At 39.7% G+C, this 26,487-nt stretch overlaps 1 protein-coding gene across 2 annotated transcripts in view; it reads left to right on the forward strand.

Annotated features, from left to right (window-relative positions):
- The window catches only part of znf385d (zinc finger protein 385D), a 58,290-nt gene that overhangs the window by 11,197 nt on the left and 20,606 nt on the right, over positions 1-26,487 (forward strand). For both annotated transcript variants that reach the window (XM_026369975.1, XM_026369976.1), the window contains exons 3-4: positions 17,858-17,965; positions 24,866-25,034. In XM_026369975.1, the coding sequence (XP_026225760.1) occupies positions 17,858-17,965; positions 24,866-25,034 (277 nt within the window). The remainder of the gene's footprint in view (positions 1-17,857; positions 17,966-24,865; positions 25,035-26,487) is intronic.

The raw sequence follows: 26,487 nt of genomic DNA on the forward strand, positions 1-26,487 counted from the left end.
TGCAGAAGTGAACAGGCCACGTAATAGATCCACATTTAAGGCTGGAAAAATGTTTCTTGGGCAAAATCTGAAATGTAACCTCACCTCTCTCTAACACACACATCTATTCAAAATCAATCAAGACTAGACTGATTACATTATTACACTAATTGATGAATGAGCATGTTTTTATTTTCTGCATGACACATGCTAAGCTTTGTAATCGACATTCCAGACCATACATGGATATCATAGGAGACTTCATCGGTATCTTGAGCCTTTGTTAGATACATGTCAAACTCAGAGCCAATTTCTGTCAGCAGCTCTGCTTGTCCTGCTAATAAATATATCATTGACACATCTAGATGAAATAAATCAAAGTGTATCTGGTGCAATCAGACTTTTGGCTTTGTCTGATATAACATTCCTTGTGTGTTTTCATATAATCAAGGAAGAAATTCAGTGTTTGGTTTGTTACACGGCAGGGCCAGAGTTTGGATGAAGAGCAACAAAAAATGACTGGGCAAGAAGGAACAATGTATTATATTTCTCTGAGTTCACTTTTGTTCTTTCATAAAAAAAAACAAACAAACCAAAAAACATTTTTCCAAATATGAAATAAGCAGCAGATTTTCTACATTTTTGTCCGAATCTGCTGCTGATGACATGTTTTGAGAACGTCTAGACGCAGGGATGTGTTGAGGATGAGTTTGCAGTCAAGAGGTCAGTGGCTTAAAAGCAGCAGAAAGTAAACTTCACAGAACTTTTGAGATTGCTCTGCAACTTTAAATTGATTCAATCGTGGAAGAGTTATTGAAATTGCCACTTTGAAAGAAATGGAGCAAACCCGAAAAGAAAAGGGGGGGAGAGCTCAACAGGAACAGGTGAGTTCTGGAGTGTAATGAAAGAGAAAAGTGAAAAGGGGGTAAAAGTAGTTTTCAGTTTAACAGAGTGGAGACGGAGGTGTGTGTGTGTGTGTGTGTGTGTGTGTGTGTTTCAGTTGTCTTTCTTTGGCCCTGAAAATAAGATCTATCTTGCCCGAAGCCTACATTTGTCTTGGAGAAACAATACAAACTCCATTTCCCCCTGCAGAGTAATCAGGAGTGTGATTTATCGATTCTGCGTGCAGATCTGCACGCTGGGAAATTGCTTTGTAGTCCTGCAGCAGCAGTGACACACGGGCCTCAGTCTGCACTCACGGCAGCATCACAGTCCATTTCAATGTGTACCAATCCTCGCTAAGTCAATGTTAGCATCAGTGGCTGTAATGGAAATGTGCTCTTTGACAAAGCACATAACACAGTGAGTGGTGAAGTCGGAGGGGTTCTTTTGTGCATTCACAGCACTGGCTGAAAAAGCCCCATACATTCTTTGCATTTGTTAGCTGACGGACAGCTGCAGCACGTCCGAGTTATTCTGACATCTGAATCACTAAGGAACAGCTCCGATTTGTTGAATAAAATGTATGGTGGGTTCATTTGCAGTTATTTCTGACTGGAGAAACAGTCTTTGTAGCTTTGCAGTCAGCAATGAGATAAAGACATCATCTTCCATCATAGAAACCTACAATGCATGAAAAAAACAACAAAAAATTGCTCCAGTAATAGTGATGGATGAGATCAATTCAGCTCTACAGGCTTTTATAAATCAACTTACAGAAATAATAACCCTGAATGCCGAGGGAAAAAAATAACAGTAACGGTAAAATAGCAGCTGAAAATGATGTACGCCAGTCGCATTACAGCTTGGGTACCGCAAAACAAAGCGAAATAATGCCCGTTTCTAGCAGATGATGGCTAACATAAGCACAATGTGAAGCCGAACGACTGAAGTCAAATGGCAGTTGACTGAATTGCTCGCCTTGGATGGGCATGAAATTTAAAACATATGAACAAGTGTACTTGCAGAGTGCTGGTGAGATCATGCAGAGTTTGATTCTGGTTTAGATTTTTATTTTAAGTCTCGGGACATTAAAAGGAAGGAGAGAAATTATCTTTAGCTCCCGAGGTGTAAGAAACACACACAGGCTTGGAATTCAGCTGGATTTGTCGTTAATTGGTGAAAGAAAACTGGTAAGTTTTTCAGCACATGTGTTTGTATTTTGGGTCGAAGTCAAAACAAGTGTTCTGAATTTACTGCAGCTCTGACTCATTCGTCTGATTGTAATGGAGACTAATCAATATTGTTGTAGCTATTTAGGCAGAAATTGAGATGGCACCATAACAAACGGACGTAGAAAAAGCAACAATAAATTGCTAATCTAATTCAGTGTAAATCTATACTGTATATTGTTCAATAAAAATCCAACACTGGGGAAATCTTAAAAAATAAAAGAGTCATTCAAGCAAGAATTGACAGTGTTAAATAAAACCTCTGGTACCAGCAGCTCCTCCCACTGTATCCGTTCCTTTTGTTGTTGACTTTCAAATGACAAATGATTGCTCAAAGCATGCTGTGAATAATGACAAAATGAAAAGAACAAAGGGTGAGTCGGGGCTGGTTTGCAGACTCTCATTTGATTTACACATGTCCCATAAACATGTAATGGACTCAATAAATTGTATTCCTGGAGGGGGAAGCGTGCAAGCTCGCAAAATGATGAAGAATGATCAAAGCTAGAGCGCGAGCGAGACCACCACGGTGCCGGCCGCCTTCCTTCCAGCGAGTCACACCTGCTGCAGTGGAGTGGAGCACATATCTGTCTAATGTGCAGCACAACGGCCCTTATCATTTAGCTCGTGCTCTGGGGCTTTTTAACCCCCTGAACTGACTGGAAGCTTTATGTTGGCGGAGCTCGTCTCGATGTGTTCTCCCACGATAATATTTCACTCTCTCTGGATAGCTGCCAGCTCGCTCTCTCTCCGTTGGAATGCAGAGATAATAGAGCGGAGCTCAAGACGATTTTTTATGGAGTTACTTAGTGCCAGCTTCCCAGGAGAAGCCTAGCCGATGCTGTAGTCTGGTGTCTCCTCCTTGTTTGACTAACCTATACTGCACAGTTCAATCAGGCTAAACAACTCTCAAAGCTCCTCTTGGTGTTTCACTTCTGTGAAATGTGAGCCACAGTGTGGTGATTAAGAAAAACAGCGTTGGAATCAAAGGACGGTGATATATGTATATATATATATTTGTTTCCCATCTCTGTTTCAGTGCACTCTGCACATTGGAGGCCTTGATGTAAGAGAGAAATGGGAGACTGGAGCAATCTGTTTTTGCTTAGTTGATGGGGTTGCCATGTGCTTGGGGTTCTTTGAGGCGATAACAAAAATATGTCAGCTTTAACTGCCCATCTGTTTGTCTTAAAAGAGGGAATACTACTCAATTTGAGAACTAAAGGAGGTTTGTTGCAGTTAAAAACAATCTTTTAGATTTGGGTTTAGGCTCGTGAGGCTGTGGTCCAAGAAAGTGAAGGGATTTCTGTAAAAAACAGTAAAACACGGGATCTTGATGGCACGAACAACCTTTGAAGCTCATTGAAACTGTCATCTGATTGTGTGACCAGTTCATTAAAAACTGATTTGCTGGAAAGATCCAGAGTCTGGTGAAATGTTTTTTTAGTTGTTGCACATGTGATCTAGCAGATGTGTCTGAAATTAGTCTTAAATAAAAATAAACTGCAGCTCAAGAAGCTTATTTTTGATCATTTATTAGGTTTACTCATATATTTAAATATTATTATTAGTTTTACATTTGCTACTTTAATTATAATAGTGAAACTAGCTTCATGCTATTATCCTCCTCTCTCATGTTAACAGCTGGTCTGAACATGATGTTACTTAACCAGAAAACCTGTGGTTTTTCTTCTACCACTGAGCTTTAACTCAGCTGGAGGTCATTTCAGACAAGAAATGTTTATGTCAGTGAAACTAAACCAAGACTTTGCAAAACACATGAAAACTGGTAAATGGAGAACTATTACCTTTAAAGGCAGCTGTTTCTGAGTTTCATGCTCCTTCTATGTCATTCGTCCCTCACTAATCTCCACTTTGTGTGCGTGCGTTGGGGTTGGCCTCATGCTGTACCGCGTTTCACTGTCAAAGCAGAACCAGCTGGAGTGTGAGTGCAAGCAGTTTACACCTGCAACACTATTGTTTTCCAAATGAAAAGCACACCAGTCCCAGGGGAAGAATTCAACAGTGTCTTTTTGCACGGAGACAAGGTTGACCTGGGGATTTATGAGCGCGACAAACTCCCAGGACTAAATCATCATTTTGATGAGGCAGCCTGGGGCTCACACAGCCGCGTGCCAGTAATACGAGGTCTTCGGACACACCCTTGTGTTTTGCAGTTACACTTCCCCTCTTTAAAGTGTTCTCATATGTATTTTTCTCATGAGCAGTGTTTTTCTCCCCAAGAACTCAAACAAGGGTCAGCTGTAAATCATTCATGCTGCAAAGCCCCCATTAGATGATGACAGCTGCCTTGGAGTTGAAGAAATTGGGCTGAAAGTTAGAAATCCTGCTTTTCCTGGGAGAAAATGTAGAGAAAAGTGTCACTGCTTCGCAGCTGAGTGCAAGTAGTCAAGTATTTAACAGTATATGAGACTGTATAATATGAGAAAGTATGAATAACTGAGTAAATGAGAAGCAGCGAGTGTTTATTAAGAGCACACTTGCTCAGCAAATGCTCCCTGCATTAAGGGAATCTAAAGGATGCCAACATCAGTGAAGGCAGGATTAGAAACTTAAAGTGCCGCAGGGGCAGTGAGCACAGCGCATACGGTGCATTGTTAAGATTCAGTGTTTGCAGGTGGCTCATGTATTTTTCTATCCGAGGGCATTGATTTTGGAAATCCAATAGATGGCCACGCTCCTTGGGCTCTTCTCTCATTACCATGGTATCAGCCTTGTTTGATATTCATAGTGGAATATTATGAGAAGATAAATCGTTTAATCTTAGTTTTTATTGAATTCTGCCACGAGTGAGACACCCCCTCCACCCAGTGAGTGTAGCTGAAGCACTTTGATAGAATGATGGATTAGAAATTAGCCTATGAGGGAATTTAGCAAAAAACACGATCGAACTCCATCCGCTTGAGTTTCACTGCACCAGTGGGTGGTGATTTATATGCAAAAAGACTTTAAATGTCCTGACATTGCACTTCTAAAGCTTATTATGCTACATGCTACGAGCTAAATGCATACATTTTAATCACTCTCAAAAATAAAATATTCCATATCCATAATGACTGCAATTTGTCTCCATAAACGTTTTTCAGTGTTGTTTTGCTGACAGCTTTAGTGCTACGCTGCTACTGCTGTGCTGTTTCGGTATATAATACTCTTTCCTTTATCTGTTCAGCGTCAGCCTCAGTGATGAAAGCCGAGTGTAAACAGCTTCTCATTTAAACTTTTCATGTAGGCTGTGTTAGCAGCAGTCAGCAGTGGTTAGAGAAAACTGATTTAGTCTTGAAAATATCCATTTTGTACTATGTTTGATTTGATTTGTAAACATTTAGGGGTGCTTTAGATCTATTTTACAGACGTGTCTATTGTCATTATAATCAATGGAGAGAATGCTTTTTGCATTTTTTTATTTTTCATTGTATTACTTCAAGTGGCCACTAAGAGAAATAGTAAAAAGGGCTGAAAGACGTCCAACATGCATGTTCCTGCACCCAAACCTCCATTCAGTGTCTTTTCTGCCATATCAACAACTCTGACTTTTCAGATCAGAAATGGAGCACGGTGCTAATTACAGCTTCTCATCAGACATATTTTTGTTTAGATGAAGCTATAAACCTTCTGTGGGGAGTAAGAGCGGTGAGGAAATATTACACAAATGATCCTAAGTGCAACTTTTTTACAGTTTGAATATTTGCATATGTTTTGAAAGACAAGTACAGACTACTGATACCTCAGTATTTCCTTAGTTATTGGTGTGTCACAACTCTTAGTATGTAAATATTTATACACCAAATACAGGTGACACTGATGGGAATGCCAGTAGCTTAGCAGCTATTTGGTTATAAATCAAAGTACTGGACTAATTGAAACTTTGCTCATATAAAAATTAAACAGTTGAAGTCAAAGTAATTTAAATTTATCCTGAGGGGGAAGTGAATATCTTTATCTTTGAATTCTGGCATCTTTCCAATAGATGTAGTGTGACAAAAAAAAAAAAAAAAAAACAGCGACAGAGGATCACGAGCCAATTTAGTGCTGCTACACTGTTTGTGAAATAATGAAGTTCTTCATTAAACATTTCATGCAAAAGTATATTTTGCGGCTGCATTTTATAAAACAAAACTAGAAACATCTATAAACTATAGGACCCTGGATTTGACATCTTCTTTTACATGTAGACACTCACGTGTAACAGCTTTCCTAAATATCAAAACATGACGGATAATTACTTCTGGTAGCTACATGGTAGAATTACAGCCTGCCATAACTATGACGGTGCTGAATGTAGTTTGATGTTGTGGTGCAAAGCTGTTTCACAGTGTTATATTTTTATCTTTTATCTCAGCTGGACGTGGGGACAGAGTGTGAGGCTGCTAAACGCCTTGGGGGAGCTTTCCCAGTTCAGTATTTCATCCTGATGTATCCCTGTGGTGTGAGAGGGGTCAGCGGTGAAGAGCAATGGAAGAATGCGAAGGGAACATTCGTACCTGGTGAAAAACAGCACGTCTGTGAGAGAGAAGTGCAAAGAGAGCAGAAGGAGGAAGGAACAGAGGGTTTAGGAGTTAGAGATAAATGGAGAAAGGAGCTGAAAGGAGGGGATGAACAAGAAGTGGTGGGAGGAAGATTGAGTATTGGAAGGTGGAGAACATGTTCCCAGAAAAATAAAGACCAAAAAGAATATGACATGGAGAGTGAAAGCAAATAGAGCGCAGTGTTTAACCTTCTTCATAATAAAACTCATCCATTTGGCTCCTTTGATAGATTTAATTAAATTTTGCAGTGTCTCGTCACCTTCGATCTACCTGGATTTGTCCGTTTTATGTTCTTCCTTTACTGTGTGTTAACTACTGGAACTGGGCTTAAGGCATAAACAGGAAAAACTACATTTCAACACAAAGCTGAGTACGTTGACTTAAAGAGTATTTACTGCAACAGATCTCTCCAAGTCTGAAAAGGAAAAGTGTGTAAACAATCATCAAGTGGAAACACTTTTTCTTCAGAAGGAAGAAGAAAGAGTAGAGTTTGGGAAAGATTAAATATATCTGAAGTAACGCAGAAAGACAGGGTTGATGCAGACTTTATGAATTTCATTTAAAGCGCAGACAGTGTGAATTTTCCTATTTACAAAAGGGCGCAGAATTGAAATGTCTCTTATCTACAGTATCAGTTTTTCCTCCTTTACGTGTGCCTGTTAGAGTCATTACACCCATTATATTGCACATAATTGTGCACATTAGAACATAATTTCCCAATAAATGCAGCCTACTATGGAGCAGTAGTGCGGCCAGTTTTATTATTAAAATAGGTGCACAGTTCTGGGTGTCACAGGGAGAGATCAAATTTGTAAGTGCAAATCCTTAAATCTGTTAGATCAAATTTGTTCATTTGATTTTAAGCAAATAGTCTTTATTGCGTTCTGCTTTAAAATAGTTACATTGAGCCTGTTATTCACCGTATCAGCAGTAAAATAATAATAAAATTCACAAGAATTTACAGTATCACTTTATTGTGCAGTTTGGCTACTTTCCTAATAGTTTCTTCAAAATTTCCTGGATCAAGTCATGCAGTTTGGCATTGAATGTGGGAAAATAGAGATCTGAGGTTTTTGTTTTTACTTGATTAGACTGCAAGACACAAATGTTTTTATTTCCCTAATAATGCAATGATGAAGATTAGTGGTAAATTCAGTCCCTATCCTCGTACTTAGCTCCTCAGCTCAACATGATGTCTCCAATCGGAAAAAGTTAATCACGTTATATACCATATCATCGCCCTAGGGTCTTAAAAGACTTGTGTAACATACTTGCATTAAAAAAAAGTCCCCATCATAAACCATATTTCTAACCCAGTCTGTAGCAGTCCTCCTCAGAATAAGCTGTTTTGGTGCCTGTTGCTTTAAATGCTAAAGCTAAAGCCGAAACTGAACTTTGGTTTTCGAGCGATTCCCCCTAAATAAGTTTAGATCAACAGTGAAGTTACAAATAAACACCAAACATATGGCCTCTTTCTGCAAATACATTTCCCACCTTTGACTCATATTCTATTTTTTATTTTAATTGCATTTTTTTTTTTGTTTAACTCACCTTCTGTCCTCCTGAATAAAAGTCACAAGGCTGTTGTGGTTTAGAAATAGTTAGAAATAACTGGAAGAATGTCTGTCCAGTGATTACTGACTACATGTTTCACAAAGATGGAGTTCAACTTTGTAGGAAGTCAGACAATCAACATACATTTATACATAATACAGCACAGGTGTTTTATTTATACATTTTACTCCTTTATGCATTTTTAAAATTGGTGGCGGCCACCTGTCCCTATGTGTAAGGTATGGAGCTGCATACATTAATGAGTGATATAGTTAAATATTGAAAAGGTAAAAGTAGAAAGTTTGATGCTTTTCTTTTGACTCATCCTCCTCCTCATTTTTTGAATTACTATTAAATTATTTTAAATATGTTAATTGTCAGCTCTGTAGTTTGAAACCACTGCACTCAGGCTTTATTGCCATAATAATAATAATAATAATAATAATAATAAATACCTTTTACTCTCGCTCAGTGGGAGTCACTGGCTTATTTTACATTCACTGGTTTAAAATTTTGGTCACTCTTGTTCCTTCTGTGTCATAACTTTGTGTTTTTTTCATGAACACCTGGATCTCACTCATTATGAGCCAATGAACAGTCCCTCCCCTCTGGATTTTACTTTCTAATTTCAAGCCCTTCCCGTGTGGCAACAATCTGCGACGTCGGCTGGCGATGAACTAACGGACTGGGTCAGGCGGCGGAGGTAATTGGGAGACACATAGGAGGGAGGATTACATTTGACAGGTCATTCATCCCACTTTAGTTAATAGTAAGTGAGGCTGTGAATACAGCATTTAGACCTCAGCAGTGAAGCCTTCATTGACCAGTCATTCTAGCCGTCCTCTGTAAATCTGTTTTGACAGATATAAATGTATGTACTCTAGGAGCCTGTGAAGAGAAGCCCCAGTGTAAACACGACATGCCTCAGTCGTACATAGCTTACATTGTATGTTATACAACATAACGCAGGCTCTACACACGTACTCAGAGTAGTGTTTTCAATGTGACAACAAGAGAATTAGATTAAATATACCATATCTGGCTTTAACCAGTTGTTCTATTGACTCTATACACACTTGCTGTGGATAAAAGTATCTACCAGGTCAATTATAAAAGGTAAAAATAATCGATATCAGGCAGCCATGGTTTTAAAAGTCAACGTCAGTTTTTTTTCTTATCGAACGAAAGGTGAGTCATCGTTGAAGCTCTTCTGTGGCTTTGATCCGGTTGAATCATCAGTACAAGAGATGAAGAACCGTGTTAGAAAATATCTTCTTCTTTGATTAAAAACTCAAAGCACAAGCCGGTGGACCACGGAGCGTGAACACATTTGAACAAGTAATTGAATAACATTTTTAGTCCAACATCACATAACCACATGTATGTGTTGAAATACACGTGCTCATAGTCTCTGATCTCACTTTACTGTTAGTTTTCACATTGTTTGGTTGATCAGGTTTCGTAGGATCACTACAGCACCCACTGGTCCAAAACCGGTCCACTGGCAGTGGGTGACGGTGATCAATACTGTTTGGCACAGAATAAACAGAGGTTTTTATTCATAGTCTATATACGTATATAATCTTCTGCAGTCTGTTGTGGAACAACTAAAAACATCCCATCGTCATGTTAAACGTTGCAGTTGTGAATATTCAGATTTGTGCTTTTGGTTTCTTTCATGGCTGGAGCAGCTGAACTCTGGGTGCTGTAAACCTGATGTAAACTAATGGTCATGACTAGTACATTATGTGGGAGAGCTCTGTGTTGCTATTGTATAAAAACATCCTTAAATTACCCTTTAAAATATAAAAGCATTATGTGCTCCTAAACCTTTTAGAGACGACTTCAACATGGATGGTTGGGCTGCAAAGTGTGAAACCCCGTATAGAGGCTAAGTCTAAACTTGAAGCCACTGAGACGCTGCTAGACAGGTCAAGTCATTGACAAGCCCACTGGTCCTCATTAGAAATGACATCCCATCCCCTTCTGCTTCGGGTGAAATATTTATTGGTCATAACCTCATAACGTAATCCTCATGCAAAGTTTCCAGTGTTTGGTGCAAGAATCCATAACAAGTCCATCTATTTTCCATAAATCCAACAACGTTACAATACTACTAACAAGCCGTTAGCCTTATTCGTCTATCAGCACCTTGCACCTGCTTGGAGGTTCCTACCTATATTAAGTGAACTTACAAACACTTGCACAAAATTTAAATTCACAGTACCCAAAATCAACTTGACTCGTGCCATCTCAGCAAACATGAAGGTAACCCTCTAATTTTAATCAAGCCTCAACTGTCAATGGTAATTAGTTAAGTTAGTTATCTCTTACCTAATCAGGAAATCTGATTCAAATCAACATCTCTTTTGCAAGGGAGAAAATACAGCACACACATCCAAATTAAGATAATCAAATCCAAATTTAACTCAGTGGTCTTTACAACTTCTACAACAATGATACCTTTTGTCTTCAGACCCTCAAAAAGGAGAAGGAAAAACTTTAACAGGAAAAAATAGAAGCTACCTCAGGAACAGAAGAGGGATTCCTCTTCTAGGATGGATAGTGTTGACTCTGATTGATCCAAAAAGATCTGATTTACGCTTCAGTATCATCTAAGTCCCGGTCTATAATTTGTTTGACAAATCAATTATGTATCTATATGTGATTACATGCATGATGAAAGATGTATACTGTAAATGGAAACCAACATTTGTGTGTTGCTTATTAGCTGATTGAGTGAAATACACATCTGACATAAATATGTTAATTATTGTCCAGCGTTGGTTTGTCAACAACAGTGAAATGCACTAAAGAGCAAATATAATGTTTAAACAGAGCCCGTACATGGCTGAGGATATTAAACAAGCATTCAGTGTTTGAGCAGTAATGCTTGTCTTATCTGTAATTAGTGTAAGTGTTCACAGTAATATCTGTTCATAAAATAAATTAAATCTGCTGTAGCCTTCCATGCCAGAAACCAGTAGGCAGGTAACCATCAACTTATTGGGATCAGTCAGACAAACTCCTGCAGGTTTTTTATGCTATAGATCAGTAATAATGTGACTCATCGCTCCTTCAAAGGAACTGCACTCTCTTCACAACAGTTGGAATTAAACTAAAATGTCATATCATTGATTATCGGGTGCTTTGTCGTGTATTTTAGATCCACCTTGTTTGACAATAACTCCTCCTGTCACACACGAACCCGTATCGCAGACTGTTGGCATAAGGAGCCTTGTGCAACCAAAACAGATAGCACTCAGTGTGTGTTTTTGTCTCTTTTATCAGTCACTGCTGTAAAAGTCAGACAGTCTCGACTCGACCATCTCGCCTCATCACTGTCTTGTCCTGTCACATTATCCAGCAGCACTGAGTGGGGGAGCATCAGCGGCGGCTGCTGTGCTGAACTTTGAGACGGACAGGTCTTCTGTGGGCTGTCAGATGGTATCCGGCAAATGACCTGCTTATTCTCCCTCACTGTCGACAGAGACAGTGAGAATCAAAGACAGACAAACGAATGAAAGGAGACACCAAGAGACTGAGACAGAGAAAAAATAAAATAAATGCACTTATGGTTGTGTATCTGATTTTAAAATTACTTCCTGAACTTGGCTTACACCAACAAAACCTTTACATGATTGGATGAAAAAGGGAGAGATAAGGGAAAGTAGATACAAAAATGTAAACAAAATAAACAGCCTTCTGTAAGGAGAACACAGAATTACAGAAAACAAAGGTCTTTAAAGCAGCTCCTTTATGCAAGATTTTTAATTTTTAAATAATTCTCTGTATACGAGTCCGAGCATTTCAAATTGCATTTTCGCTGATGTTGAGAACGTCAATGTGAGAACATCCTTATTATTTTTCTGTAATTGAAGAATTGCTGCGTTCACCATCTGCTCGCTGATCGTCTGTGGTGGCTTTACGGTTACCTCAGCCTCAGGCGAGAGGCTGTTTCTAAGCAGACAGCTCGTCAGGATGATTGACAGGTGTTGGTGCTGGAACTCAACCAACTGAGGAAAAATTGCATATCAGGGCTTTAGGAAGTGATTTGAATGATGACACTGAATTTGCTGCAGACGTCTTTGCTGAGACGTTGCACTGCACTTGCGCTGCTGCGTGCACGTGAGGTTCTTTGGTTCATGCGGTTATTTGTACAGCGTGTTTGCACGTGGATTATATCTGTGTTGCGGTACATTTGCTCAGGCAACATTTCCGTCGCTGGCAGGCGTGGCCCATGTGGCTCAGTGGGTGGCTGATGGAAGTGGAGCTCGGGGAATAACGTGTCCCTGGCACTGCAGCTGCTCTCTGCAGACAAGGCCCAAACATGTTTCAATGCAGGAGGGGAATGAAATGCTACATGACAGGGGGATTTCTTAAAAAGATAAATGGATAGACGCAGGAGGTGGTGGAATTTCTGCATTGGAATGTGGGGAAATTATCCACACTGCCAAGAATAGCACAATGGAAGAAACTCTGAGAGACAATTTTCTATCTCCCCTCCTTTTTTTTAAACCACCTTACAACGAGGGATTAATTACATTTCCATGAATAAGTACACAAATCTCAACTGATCATTTTGCAGGATTGTGCGATTTCTTGTGGTCTCATATCTACAGATTTATTTCACATCATCTTCACCAAAGTGACAGAGAAATAACATGTTTCTAGCCCAATGCATGCTTCTAGTAAGAGGTCATCCATTCTCCCGTGGCCCAGATGTTTTTAACTGCCGTTAGCTTTCCAGCACTTCGGCTTCAGTTTCCCAGCAGGCTGCTGTGTGTCTGGCTCTCTGCTGTTGTGTTTCACCTGCCAACGACCCTCGCCAACTCCATGTGTCATCCCCTTCTCTCGTCCCAAAAACTTGGGTGAGATTTACAGTACAAAGGTAGACTGTTGCATAACACTTTCCTTCTCTCCAGTTCAGCAACAGAGTGTGTCAGGGAAAAGGCAGCGGAGAGTCAAAGCTCTGCTAATGTAATGTAGCTTTAAGTGTTTCCAGGATGAAAGGCTGATCTCTCTCTGCCAGGCTGCACATTTCACTGTACAGCAAGTGGTTTTAATTGAAGAGGGGGGCCAATATTTGCCTCTACCTTTTTGACATTGCCTACACATGTAGAGAAAAGTGTTTCATAATGCTGATCAAACTCCACAGAATAAAAGAGCAGATCATTGACATAAAAGTCAGATGAACTGTGGTTCTGAAGGTTCATTCCTCATCCGCTTTAAACCATTGCTGCATATTTTAAACAATTTGTTATTGCAAAACAGTTTTCATAAGTCCTTTCTCCATTAAAAGCTGAACACGTGTAGCTATTGAGTTGGAGTGTCGGGGCATTCCACCTTCAGAAAGTGCTAAAGCTGTATAAGCTTGTTTTAATCTGGTACCTTCATGTCATAAGTCAGTAACTGTTCACAACAGGATGCAACTTTGCATTAGTTTGTACAAAGAACAGCATTTTCTGCCGTCTGTTTACCTCTCTCAGTTGACTTTGAATGCACTCATGCTGCCTCTGAATTTCATTTTCTGTTAGACCTACGAGCACTTCTAGAGCCAGACGAAGCTAAGTAAAGAATGTTTTCTTAAAGTAGCAGTAACTGTTTGCACCGTATGCATAAGATAACAGTAAATCTGTTGACAACCAAACACCTAATTACACATCCAGCAGTGCAGCATTCATTTAGACTTGGCACAGGGCAGGTAGTGTAAAGTGCAGGGGTGGCTCACCCTGGTTCTTGAGAGCCACTGCCCTGCTTGTTTTCCAATTGTCCCTGTCCCACCCACTGCTGATTACCTGGACCAGGTGTACAGTCTATTACAGTAGAAACAGTAAGTGCAGGGATGTGAGTTTGTCCCCAACTGGCCATGCATTAGTTGAAGAAACCTCACAGAACAGGAATCGTGACTAGTCAAAGCAAAAATAGCTAAATGGAGCACACTGCAATCCAGACGTAAGGCCTCTAAAAGGTGTCTGCCATCCACCAGTAAACTTGACAAAAGAATAACCATAATGTAGAAGTTGACTTGTTGCCTAATTTATAGACTGGTAGTTTTAATATGGACATCTGATCATCCTGAGAGACATCTTCCACAGCAATTTGCTAAGACATAGTTATATTGAATGTACCCTAAGGACTATGTGATGCTGTGAATGAGCCTTATGGGACTCCCTCACATCAGTGCATCATTGTTTTGCTGTCATAAAATATTTAGTTGTAGATTTAGACTACAAACCCAGCTGTGTTAATGTTGGAATAACTTGTTGACTGGAGTATGAACTTAAACTTAACCATTAAAAATGAGTCACTTTACAGTTATCAGACACCCCACCCTAGAAAAACTAATTTCAGAGACCAGCCAACTCAACAGCAAGTGAAATCAGAACCATATTGGGAGCACACACTGTACAGTACCTCCAGCAAGCTATTACAATGGCTCTGCATTAAGTCAGCAATATGTCCGAGTCTAATTCTGTCTGAGCCTGTTTCCTCCGGCTGAGCTTTAACAATTTCACTCTTCCTAAGCTGAAAACTGTCTTTCTCCGAGTCTGTCTTTGTGTCTGATGATCTAATAGTTGGATTATGTTCAGTCAGAACTAGTTTGCACGGTGTGTTGTGTGACCACATTGGAAATTGGAGGTTTATAGTAGTTCTAATTGGCCACAGTGCAAAGCAGAGTGAGAAGAGTGACACTGGAGACATATGATGTGATGTAATTTGAATATGCTGCACACTTTTCAGACGGTCTCTCCAGGAAGACATTCATAGTTTTGCACTTGGTTCCCATTCAAACTGACAGACACGTTACAGTGATTGTCATTTTTGGAAAGTTACTATCCCACCCAGTGCAAGGCCGCTCCAAAGCAATCCAACTCGCCAAAAAGCAGTTTTGAGCCTGAAGTTGTTTGTTCTGATTCTGAGCCTGAGCCTGTCTCTCTGCATGCACCAGTTTCCCCTTCAGACCCATATCATGGTTCCTTACCACAACCTGCGTGTAGTTCCCTTAAAGAAACTGTTTATCCTGCCTTTTCCCAGATTCAGTTCCAGCTTGTTTCCATCTGGCCTCTGACAAACTGTCTTCCTTGGTTCCTGTGTCAGTCTGTTAATCTTTTTCTCCCTGGACCCAGTCCTCGATCATCCCGTCCCTCTGAGTTAGGTCATCCTGTGGCACTGGAGCCCCTGAAGCAGAGTTTCTGTCACCATGATGTCGGTACAGCTTCCCTTTCTTCTTCCTTCAACTGTGCATTTTCTGGAATTTTCTCTGTTTTGCGTCACCCGCCCTCTAGTTGCCCTCAGTGACTTTACCTCCTCCAGAGATTACCCGACCCTCGTCACCTGCTTGTCCAGCTGCTCCTCATTCAGTCAGTCACAGTGTAAATACACAGACCAGTTGTCAGCCACTCTTTGCCAGATTGTCTTTGTTGCCAAACTGCTGCTGCATTCCAGCCATGTCTGTCACCTGCATTTAATTACTTTCCTTCCTGCTTCAGTCCTTTTGAAATTGTTTGCCTGATTCTTACCGTTTGGCTGTGGCCAGTGGGGGTGGTAATATCATAAATACCTTTCAGTATAGCCTGTCTGGTTCAAATTGAGGAACGGATGGATGGATACAAACAAACAACCAGTGAGTATAATCTCAGTGATGGTTGTGAAAATATATTGTGGTATTTGAATCAGTGTCACAAGACTTTATATTTCAATAGAAAATAAATCTACATATATGGTGTTTCTCCATACTTAGTGCAGCATTTTCATATGTTTCCCGTGCTGAATATCTCAATAAACTAGTTCTGCTTCTGCACATTCATGTTTTTGAAAGTCCAAATAATAAAAAAAAGCTTCTGTCCGGCCAAACAGCCTTCACAGAAAGCCGCACTGTAACATCATTGTGACTACCTTCTACAGCACAATTGTCAAGGTGGATTAATCCTCCCACACAATGTCGGCACCTTCCCACCTTCCCCAGCCAAGTGGTGCCTGTTGAGTCTTTTTCTCAGGGAGGCAGATGTGTTTGTTCATTCCCCAAAGCTGTGTCACCTCACAGAGGGAGGACCGCAGCGAACAGACAAGTAGCGTGCAGCAGTGCAGTAGCACGAAAACCCAGAGTTAGTCACAAAGATGAAAATGTATTCAGTCACTGTTTTGCCTTTTGTTTATGTTTGAAAGTCTGGGTTCTGGTGTTTTGTCTTTTCTCACATGAACAATGAAATCGATTCAATGACTTATGCTTACATACAATAGATGTCTACTTCCAAGACTAGTAAATACACATTAAAGAGCCGTCACTGTAATCCAAACAGTTGGTACGTCTCATTTTAAAGTAACCCCACAATTACAGAGTAGTTCCACATCACGGAGATGTCAAGCTTATGCACTCAGCTCTGCTTTTACACTGCTTTGCTAATAAGCTAAGAGCAGTAAATTAATAGTGTCACTGCTCACTGTACAGTGCCATAGTACTGCAGTGTTAACGTTCCACCACCATGAGGCTAACTGCTAAGGTTTTTACAGACTTCCCATATTTTGGTGGATCCAAAAAGATACAGCAATATGTTTTTGTAGATTATTAAATTACATTACATTAATTTATTTTAGGTGCAATTAGGGACTTAAATTGTGTTCTCTGCTCTAACTTTGCCAATGACTGTAACATGAATATTATTTATATGCTGAATTTATCACGACCTGCTTAGTCACGGTATCCGTCGACCTTTATCAGCAGACATCTTTACATGGCAGACAAAAACACAACAGATAACGATGAAGGTACAGTAACTGTTTACCATCTAGCGATGCCTGTATTGTTTCTTCCTACCTCTCTGTCCCGGATTACAGCGGGACTGAGTCATCGTTGACTAAATATGCTTCACCTGTGCTTTTCGTGCTATGACTTAATCAGCTTTTAGTAAAATGCCTGCAGCTCAAAAGTTGATTGCAAATGTGTTCAAGTGGAAGTTTTTGGAATGTTAGTAGATAAATTAATGACAGCTACAGAACCTGAGTTGAGGTTTTAAAATGGTTTAGTGTAGGCAGCTGGTTAATGCAGTGGCCGTTATTAGCATACTGGTTACTTTTATTTATTTTTGTTCATTTTAAATGTTACTTTCAAGCTCAGGTTCACATTATTACTACAAACTGTCTAATAAGGAATGTTTAGTTATATAATACAGTAAAGGTTGTGCAGTTTCCGGTGCACATTGTCATCGAACATTTTTAAAACTACAAAAGATGATTGTGAGCATTTCTTCTTATGCCGGTAGACCACGACGTAATCTATTCAACTGTCAGCAGATTAAATCCAGTGGCTGTTTAGTTTCTTCTAGGGAACTGTTGATGATGAAGTACAGTAAATAGATAAAATAGCACCAGTGCCCCCTTAGTGTTCACTTGAGTGGTGTTGTGTACGGCCATTACAGTAATATCCCTACACTAAAAGACTGATGCTGTATGCATTGAGTAAACAAATGGGAAATTAATTCTTGACATGTCTGTTAACGTCTGAGCCAGAATCACCTGTTGAAGCAAAAGATTGATGTCTGGTGTCCCAGAAAGCTCCAGGCAACCTGTTTTCTTTTTACAGCCCAGTGAGTGATGAGGGAGTGAAGCATGATTTACAGGTCAGCTTTAGCACTGTTTTAATTAGCCTGTCTCTCTATCCTCCAGATGGACCCGGTGCAGAAAGCTGTCCTCCATCACACCCTCGGCCTCCCACCCACCGCCAAAAGGAAGCACGTCTCCTGCAGTGTTTGCCAGCTGAGGTTTAACTCACAGGTGCGCAAGTTTTCTTCTGAAGAGGAGTGAGTCAAAAGTCCCAAAGATACATGTAGACAAATAGGAAATATTTCCATCAACCTCTAAATGACCTTGTTTTTGATTTGCTCTGGTGTCAGCCATGCTGTCTCTGACATAATTCAACTTCTGGAGCGGTGATAAAACAACAGAACAATAAATGCTAAAGTTCTGTATGAATGAATTTATCACATGTTAAAGTTAATAAAAAATGTAATTGACTTTGTGACATAGGCACAAGATATCACTCCATATTGATTGCAGGGCCTTGACTTGAATCACATTATGGCATACTCTTAAGTATCTGAACATGAGTATCTGGCTTAGAGGACAGATATAAATGGTTTCATCTCCATGTGAGCAGAAAACATGTTACTAAAGAATAAATGCTTTTGATATTAAATTATTAACATACTGTATATTATTACAGTAATAAAAGTTAATCAGAAGTTGCTGTTTAACAGAAGAGACACTTTGTTCTTTATCATTTCATTAAAATTCTTTTGCAGTTGAGCAGGAAGATTTAACTCGAGTAAAGAGCTGGAATACAGTGGATGTTTTCCGTCTTGTGCTGGTGTTGACTGTGAATCAGACAAAAGGTTAATAGAAATCACACATTGTTCGCTGCTATTTTGCCATGACTGTGAGATTTTGATTTGCCGGATAGAAGTGAGGAGAAAATCATAACATCTACAATCTGACTGTTAAAGTCACCACTGAAGGTGGTGGGAAAGTCACAGTGTGGGTTCAAATAACATGACGGAAACAAGACACAGTGGTCTGAAGGAAAGGGTCTCATCCACTACATCACTTCTTACTGTAGTGGTGATATTTAAGAAGTACTTTAACATAAAAACCAGGATTTACATGGACTAGATCTTCATTTCCTACTCTTTAAAAAGAGAACATTAGGTAAATACTGAAAATACTTTTCTACTATTCTACTTTTGGCCTCTTCATAGACGCTTGTAAAGGGCAAACAGGCCTGTGAGACGATGTTGTCCATGTGTTCTCCGGTTGATCCACTCTGACAGCAGATGTCAATCACCTGAGTGATGCATGTGCTGCTCTCGGTCTGTTCTTCTTTTTGATGTCTGCTCGACACCTGAACAGGATTACTGTTAGACTGAAATGCTGCTCTGTTAAATTACATTTGCTGAGAGGTATTTCTCTCTTTTTTTGATGTGTTTTTGTGTCCTGTTAACTTCATGACCTCTGACCGGTCACCTGGCTTCATCCATATATCTTATTTCTCAGAAGCTGATCTATGACCCCTGAGGATTAAAACTGAAATTTCTCGTGTTTTCAATGAAAATATCATTTGTAAGGTAGTCTTTGTGCCGCCAACAATCACAAGTTGGATGCAATTGGCTTCCAAATTTTCAAATAGCTTCTTTCAAATAGCTTTTTGATATAAAGCTAATTTCTACATATGGTAGATCAACATTGACTGCTCAAATTCAGATCCAGATCAGGTATTTTATAAGGGTTGAAGGGACATAATCAGAGACAAGGAATGCATTGACAATGGCCAGCAGCCTTAGGTTGACAGTAACCAGAGCGTTGGCAGGAATGTAATCACAAAGACTGAAAATGTAACTCTATCTCCATTAAAGTGTTGAGGGAGATAGGTGTGAGGTGATTTAATGTGACAGAACGGCTGCAGGGCGGCGCCGAAGCGACATCTGTGGAAGAGATTGTTACTGAAGCCCTGATGTTATTTATCTCGTCAACAAAGAAACTTAAAACGGCCTCAAATCAAAACTTTAAGAAGGGGTTTGAGAAGAGAGCGAGATTTATTACTGCTGACATCAAACATGCTCTAGAATCTTTTAAGTTTTGCATTAAATGAGCTTAAAAAGATCCTTTCTGTTGTTTTTTGTTTTACATTAACTACTTTGTAAAGATGTTCTCAGCTTTACATGAACTAGTATTTTTCTGTCCATCGATGTATAAAGGAAAAGCTAAATGAAATCATCAATGTTGCTCAACGTCCAGCAGGAGGAACAGAAAGATGATTATATCTGTATTATAGACCGAGTTCTCCACAACGCGTTTCCTCATCCAACACAGTCTAATGAATTGCACTGCATTAATACTCGCCCACTAAACCTAATCCAATGGACGAGCAGATGGGTTTCGTTTTCCCCAACAACTAATTTCCATATCATTTTGAAAGTAATCAAAAAATTTAAAAAAGGGAAATCACTGCTACCGCTGCGTGTTGTTAAATCAGTGGCGACCCTAAATAACAGTGCAGTTGCTCTTTCATTAAAAAAAGTAATCAATCCATTTCTAACACTGAATATGCAGGTGATTACTCAGGATGAGGTTATTATATGTTGTACATGGGGAAATCTAAGTTTGTATTTACTGACCATCAGCTGTTAATTTTACCATTTCATTAGAGAGAGCCTGTGTTTAGCTGTCAATCAACAGAGAATACTGTGGAGATGGGAGGTCTGAAAAACCCAGGAGGTGTTTCTCTTTCCTATTTGTTAAAGCCCCAGCTGCAGCAGAAGAGTCTTAATTTGCTCTGGGGGCAGTTTATCAACATGTGAAGCTCCAGTTTGGGCCGAGAGATGAGGAAGCAGAACCTACCTGTGGTGCTGTGCTAAATACTGCTGCTCTGTTGGAGGGCACATGGTCTTTATGTAAACTAGTTGATGACTTGACGTCATAAGGAGAACAGAGGATTTCTGTTATAAAAAGATGTTTCTGCTTTGTCATAAACTGTGCTCAAGGTCTGTAATTTGTTAAGTGCATGAGTCATGAGATAGTTTGGTCTACGCCACTAACGGAACACGTTAAATTACCTGTTTACATTGGTGCATTAACTGTACGACACTTCATCTTTTTACCTTGACTCGTGCTGTTGTAAATTTAACCTCTAATCTAAAGCAGATTTCCACACAACACATATATTTTAGGTTCATTTCTACAACATTAATTTTTTTCAGAAGGACAGAAACCGTTTTATGAACTCCTTCTACAGATCCAGGTCCTAAAACCGTTCCTGCTCCAGAGGTAGTACTTTCTGACATCAGAGAGGAAGAACAGAAATAGCCAGAATATAATTAAAAGGATAAATACTGAGTTACAATTTGTAAGCTTTTAATTTAGAGGTGAAAGACAATCTTCCCAATTTCTACATTTACTCAAATAGACAGGATCAGACTCCTCCTAATTAAATGTCTGCCAGGCCTGGGGAGAGGGGGTTTCCCTGCTGAAGATTCTCATCTGATGAATATTCAGGTTAACTCAGGAAGGAACGCTCAAATGTGACTTAGCTTTAATCCTGTTGTTGCTCAGTTTCTTATATAAGCCCATTTCTGCCATGGTGGAAAAAAACAAGTCAAAATAGAGAAATTGTCTCATAAATCGGTTTTACTGTTGTATAGTTTGTCTCCATTATGACAAACTTTTCCTCCTTTCACTTTCCATCTGGATTGTTTGGTTGCAAATTTCTTTTTAGCACATAGTCAGTTGTCTGTGCACACACTAAGACATTTAGGCCCGTTCCTAGTTTGATTTACAGAAAAACAGAATAAATGAATGAATAGAAAAATCACTGTGGGTGGCAGTTATTGAGTTGAAATGAGAGAGAAGCTGCTGAACTGAATGTGCTGACGAGGTGATGTTGACAATCTGACACCAAATCTGTGCACAATAATTAACAAGTAACATGAGAGCAGCTGATGAGCCATGATAAATAAAACAGAAAGTCCCCCAAAGATGCACATTTCCCCATTATTGAGGGAAATATAAATAAATCTCAGCAACAACCTGCGGTGCAGTAAAAAAGCGTTTATTTCCCTTCATTTCAGGCATCAGTCACACCACATTTACCTTTGAAAATGATTCACACTGAGCCATGGCTCCTTACCATGCTCCTCCACACTGGGTGTCATGGGTTAAAACAACGAGCAGTGGCTCTTTGATGTGAGTTGGAATCATTTACTGGGTCTTAACCTACCACATGAATGTACTGTAGGTGGGTGAGTTTATGCATGTGTGCAGCAACTTATGTAACTGCTCCGAAACTCCAACGCTGTTAATTTATGTTCTCTGTTGCCCTTCAACGTGCCGTCCTTCCATAACTTGCATCCTTGTGATACTGCTGGCTGCATTACTCTGTATACACTCTGAAAGTTTTGGCCATAAAGATTTATGACTGGCTAAAAACGGTGTATAAATATAAACAAATAAAAGCGGGAGACGCCATTAGCTCCATAAATAAAAAAACGGTTTAAACCCACAGATGTAAAAAAAAAAAAAAAAAAAAAAAAAAAAAAAAAAAAAAAAACACAGATCCACAAATAAAAATGATTTAAGCTTGTTTGCCCTCCATTACATCAGTGTTGGGCTGTGGAGATAATGTTATTTGAATATTATATTAATTAGCAGTGGTTGGATCTGAGCAACTTAAACACAGCTCTAACACTGTAAGCTGTGTTAGAGCTTCAGGCCTCTTCTGACTCACTCTAAAACTGTTGTTTATGGAAGAAAATGATCACAGTATTTAAAAAACCTTGAGTTTATCGAATTAAAAAACAGAAACTAGCACCCCTGAAGCACCCCATTTCTATATCTGAACTTTCCTCGTCTCCCCCCTCTTCTCCGGAGCAAAACAATGCTCATTGTGATGTTGTAATTCTGTTTTCAAACATGATTTTGCAGGGGCTTTCAGGGAATTTCCAGATTTCTACAAGAAAAAAAAAAAAAGCAGCATTTTGTGCACCCTCCTCTCAGATCCTTGAGTAATTACAGCAAAGCAGAGCAGATAACCTTGGTACATGTAGCGTTTAAATTAGCTTTAATTGAATGTGTTTTTAAAGAGACCTCGTCCACATTGTGGTTGTTTTAAACATTTGAGGAAATTAAAATATCATTACTCTTATACAAAATGGGAAGATGTTTGAGAAGCCAGATCTACAACTTGCACACATGCATTAGTACTGCATAATTAACATCTACTAACTGGCAGTGTAGAATTGAATAATTAAAGAGCCACAACAAATGCCAGACATCTGCATATAATTCAGTATTTGTGGTATAATTTTAACAATTAGTTAATCAAAATGTGTACTGAGGTGACCAAACTCTGGGCATGCCAAAGGTTTTAACAACAGGAACAGAGAGAATAAAGAAAAACTAGATCTGGGCCTGCAGGCTAGCAGGTTAGCTGCAGCTCCGCAGCTACAGCATCACCAACCTCATGGCTCTTAAATCCACACATCAAGCTCCACATAGTTAAGAACTGCAGAGTTGGTACCCAACATGGCCATGTTATACACTGGTGCACGTCTGTTTGTGGGCATGCTCGGATTCAAACTGATCATTTGGTTTTCAGACGGCCTCTTCAAAACCTAGAACAACCATGCAGCTCTGTCTCACAGAGCACCAGGAAGGAAAACAAATGATTTCCTTCCTAGTTGTAATCATGCATGTGTCAGACATGGGGTATAGGCAATTCTTCCACTTCATTGCCCTAATGAAAGATGAATTATTGCCGTAGTCACATTAAACACCCATCTACATTACCTGAGTGTAATAAGTTATGCCTTTGGTACCTGGAGAGTGATGAATGTGGTTCAAAATGAATAGTTCATGTCAGAGAAAGATTTGTATTCTGTTGAACTGTGCATTGCTAAGATGAACAACCTTTGCTAAAAAAAATTATTGATCTGTGAATTTTTGGCCACTTTATTCTCCCCAGAAAACAAAACTTCTTTATTCAACACATACTCATGTACTCATCTCCTTAAATTATTAACCTCACAATTAGCTTCACAATCAATATTGTAAGTATATTAGACGAGTTTAAGCAATATATCGTGAACAAACCGCCATGAGAGCTTTGTTATGGGATTCTTCTAACATTAAAAACACTCTAACTGCCACTAATACACTGTGCACTAATTACTGGGAAGGAGCAAAAGGAAACAGGAACAATGTTTTGCTTATATGGTAATGTAGACATAAGAGTGGTCTCAGTGTCTCAGCAGTCTTTAGTGAATATCCCCGCAGTGGCCCATAAATAAAGATGCTTACAAATGTCTTCTGGGGAAGTGTGGTTGATGCTCTTATTTATTCCAAGAGGCAATTACATCCCTCCTGATGCCTCCCATCCTGCCACAGGCGAAGTAGGCAGGGAGGTGTGCAGAGGTAAACAAGGACAGCTCAAAGTCTTTGCATATGTCCCACTTCTGTGAGCTGGGATGAATCTGTTGTGAAGGTGAATCTTGGTGCCACTACGTGTGCAGATTTTAAACCAGACCCCCACTGCATAAATTAAACATCATGGGTCAGATACATTTCCTAATCAGTCAGTTTCAGGTATGATTAGTAATAATAAGAAATGAGCTACATATTCAAAATAGTGATCATTTCATTATCGCTCTTTTTAATTTGAGTAACACGGCAAATTTAAAATGTTGACAGCTCTTAAGAAGCTGAAACTCTTACTCTTCTTATAAGAAACAGTAATTTTACATTAAGGTCTTTTAAAGTAGCTCATTCTTACAGAACAATAAATGGTTTGAAATTTCAAAAGTGCTTCATTTATAAAAATACAGCTCTGGGGAAAAATGAAAAACAGGTCATTAGATCTGAAAACGAGAGGACATTAATTACTGGGAAACAGTGTTACCTGGGTGTATTCGTCTTTGCCCCCCCCCCCCCTTCTAAAAACTAAATTAAACATTAACACTTTTTGCTGGACTACACGACATACAGTATCAACTGTCCCCTTCTAATTATGTTTAGTCTGCTTCATTGACTCTGACCGTGTTCCTAATTTTCATCTTTCATTCCAGCCTGGCTCCGTGTTCAGCTGCTTTTCCAGCTTTAAATCGAGCTTGTTATTTGTTCTCTTCACAGAGCCAGGCCTTGGCCCACTACAAGGGGACCAAACACGCCAAGAAGCTAAAAGCCCTGGACACTCCGACGAGTAAGCTCAAAGGCTCAGCGGTCACCAAGGAAACCACCAACCAGGAGATCGCCAAGGGCATCAACACCTTGCAGATCCCCAACGGGACAGACAGGAAAGGTTTGTGTTTCCCTACCTGCTGCACGTTCCCCAACACAGCTCCTGTTTTCAGTGTGTCTTCTGATCACACACTCTACAAACCGTCCTCTTTGGCCTGTTTTATCTGCTGCACACAACATGTTACCACTTTAGGAGTTGGATGAACTCACTGTTGATTATATCAACCCTGTGTTGGCTGTTTTGCTAGTAGCTGGCCAACTTGGCGCATATATTACATCTTTGTCGGAAACACAGGACTGTCAGACAAATGAAAAATAGGGGTGGACTTTAGCTTGCCTAAAATAAAGTTCTTGTTGGATCATGAAGTGCAGCACTCAGTGACAGCAGCACTAGCTGAAAGAAATGTGGCTTCAGTAGATTTAGCTGAATGGCCTCACTCCATTGGTGAAACAGGAGCGCCAGCACAGAGAGGTCCAATATTAAAATGTGGGCTTGAGGCAACTTTCCCCCACAATTCAAAGTGATGTTCTGCTGGGTCATCATCGTGACTATGGCCAGCCTGTCATTAGAGCACCGTCACGGCCATAAATAAGGATATTGTGGTCAAAACCTAAAATATTTTAATAGTAGAAAGAAATTCTAAAAGTTTCCTTTTTATTTTATCTTTTGTGAATTGTGTAGTTGATGTATAGATGGTGCCAGAACATCACTTCAGGTTCATACAGCAGGTGCAGCAGCACGTGTAGTGGAAAAGAAGTGGGTACGGTGGGAATCAGGTACCAGGCTCTGGTGATTCATCAGTATGTCAGTCAGTCACACCACACGTCTCAAAAAACTAACAGCCGAGAGAAGTGAAGTTTGACAATCCAATAAAGGAAGAATATGTTTCTCAAGTAAATCGCTCTGCAGCTGAATGTTAGCGTGGCATTAATGAGCTCCACTAATCCAATATCGGCAGCATATTCAGTTCTACACACACCAGTGTGCAGTGTGTAGAGGTGTGGGAGTTCATCTTGTAGCAGCCTGGAGTCAGAACACATGATTTCGTCAAGGTGGCACTAAGCTCTGACGTGTCAGTTCCCAGATCATAGGCTGCACGTATTTCCTGTTTTTGGAGTCTTAGAAATCTAATAATCCAATAAAAGGATGGTGAGAACAACAAAATCATTTAATTGCTCAGACATTTCTGTCCTCACAGTTTGAATTTGAATTGAATTCAGTTTGAATTTGTTGATAAAAAAATAAAATAAATATTACAGAGGTGACAGCTTTAGGCTCTGAGGTATCGGTTTTGCAGCACAGAAACTTCAACAACTCACTTTTATAATAATAAACCTGAATAAATCTTCCATTTGTTCCTCTCCTCCCACCTGTGCACTGTGTGTGCAGCACTTGGCACCAAAACACAAAGATGAGCAAGGCAAATATCAAGGTTTGGAGACGGAGTGCAGCTTGAACTCAACTTTATACTCAGCATACATCACTCAGTCTGTTAGCCGTCACTCTCTTTCCA

Source organism: Anabas testudineus, chromosome 16 (genome assembly GCF_900324465.2).
Source record: "Anabas testudineus chromosome 16, fAnaTes1.2, whole genome shotgun sequence".
Taxonomy (NCBI): Eukaryota; Metazoa; Chordata; class Actinopteri; order Anabantiformes; family Anabantidae; genus Anabas; species Anabas testudineus.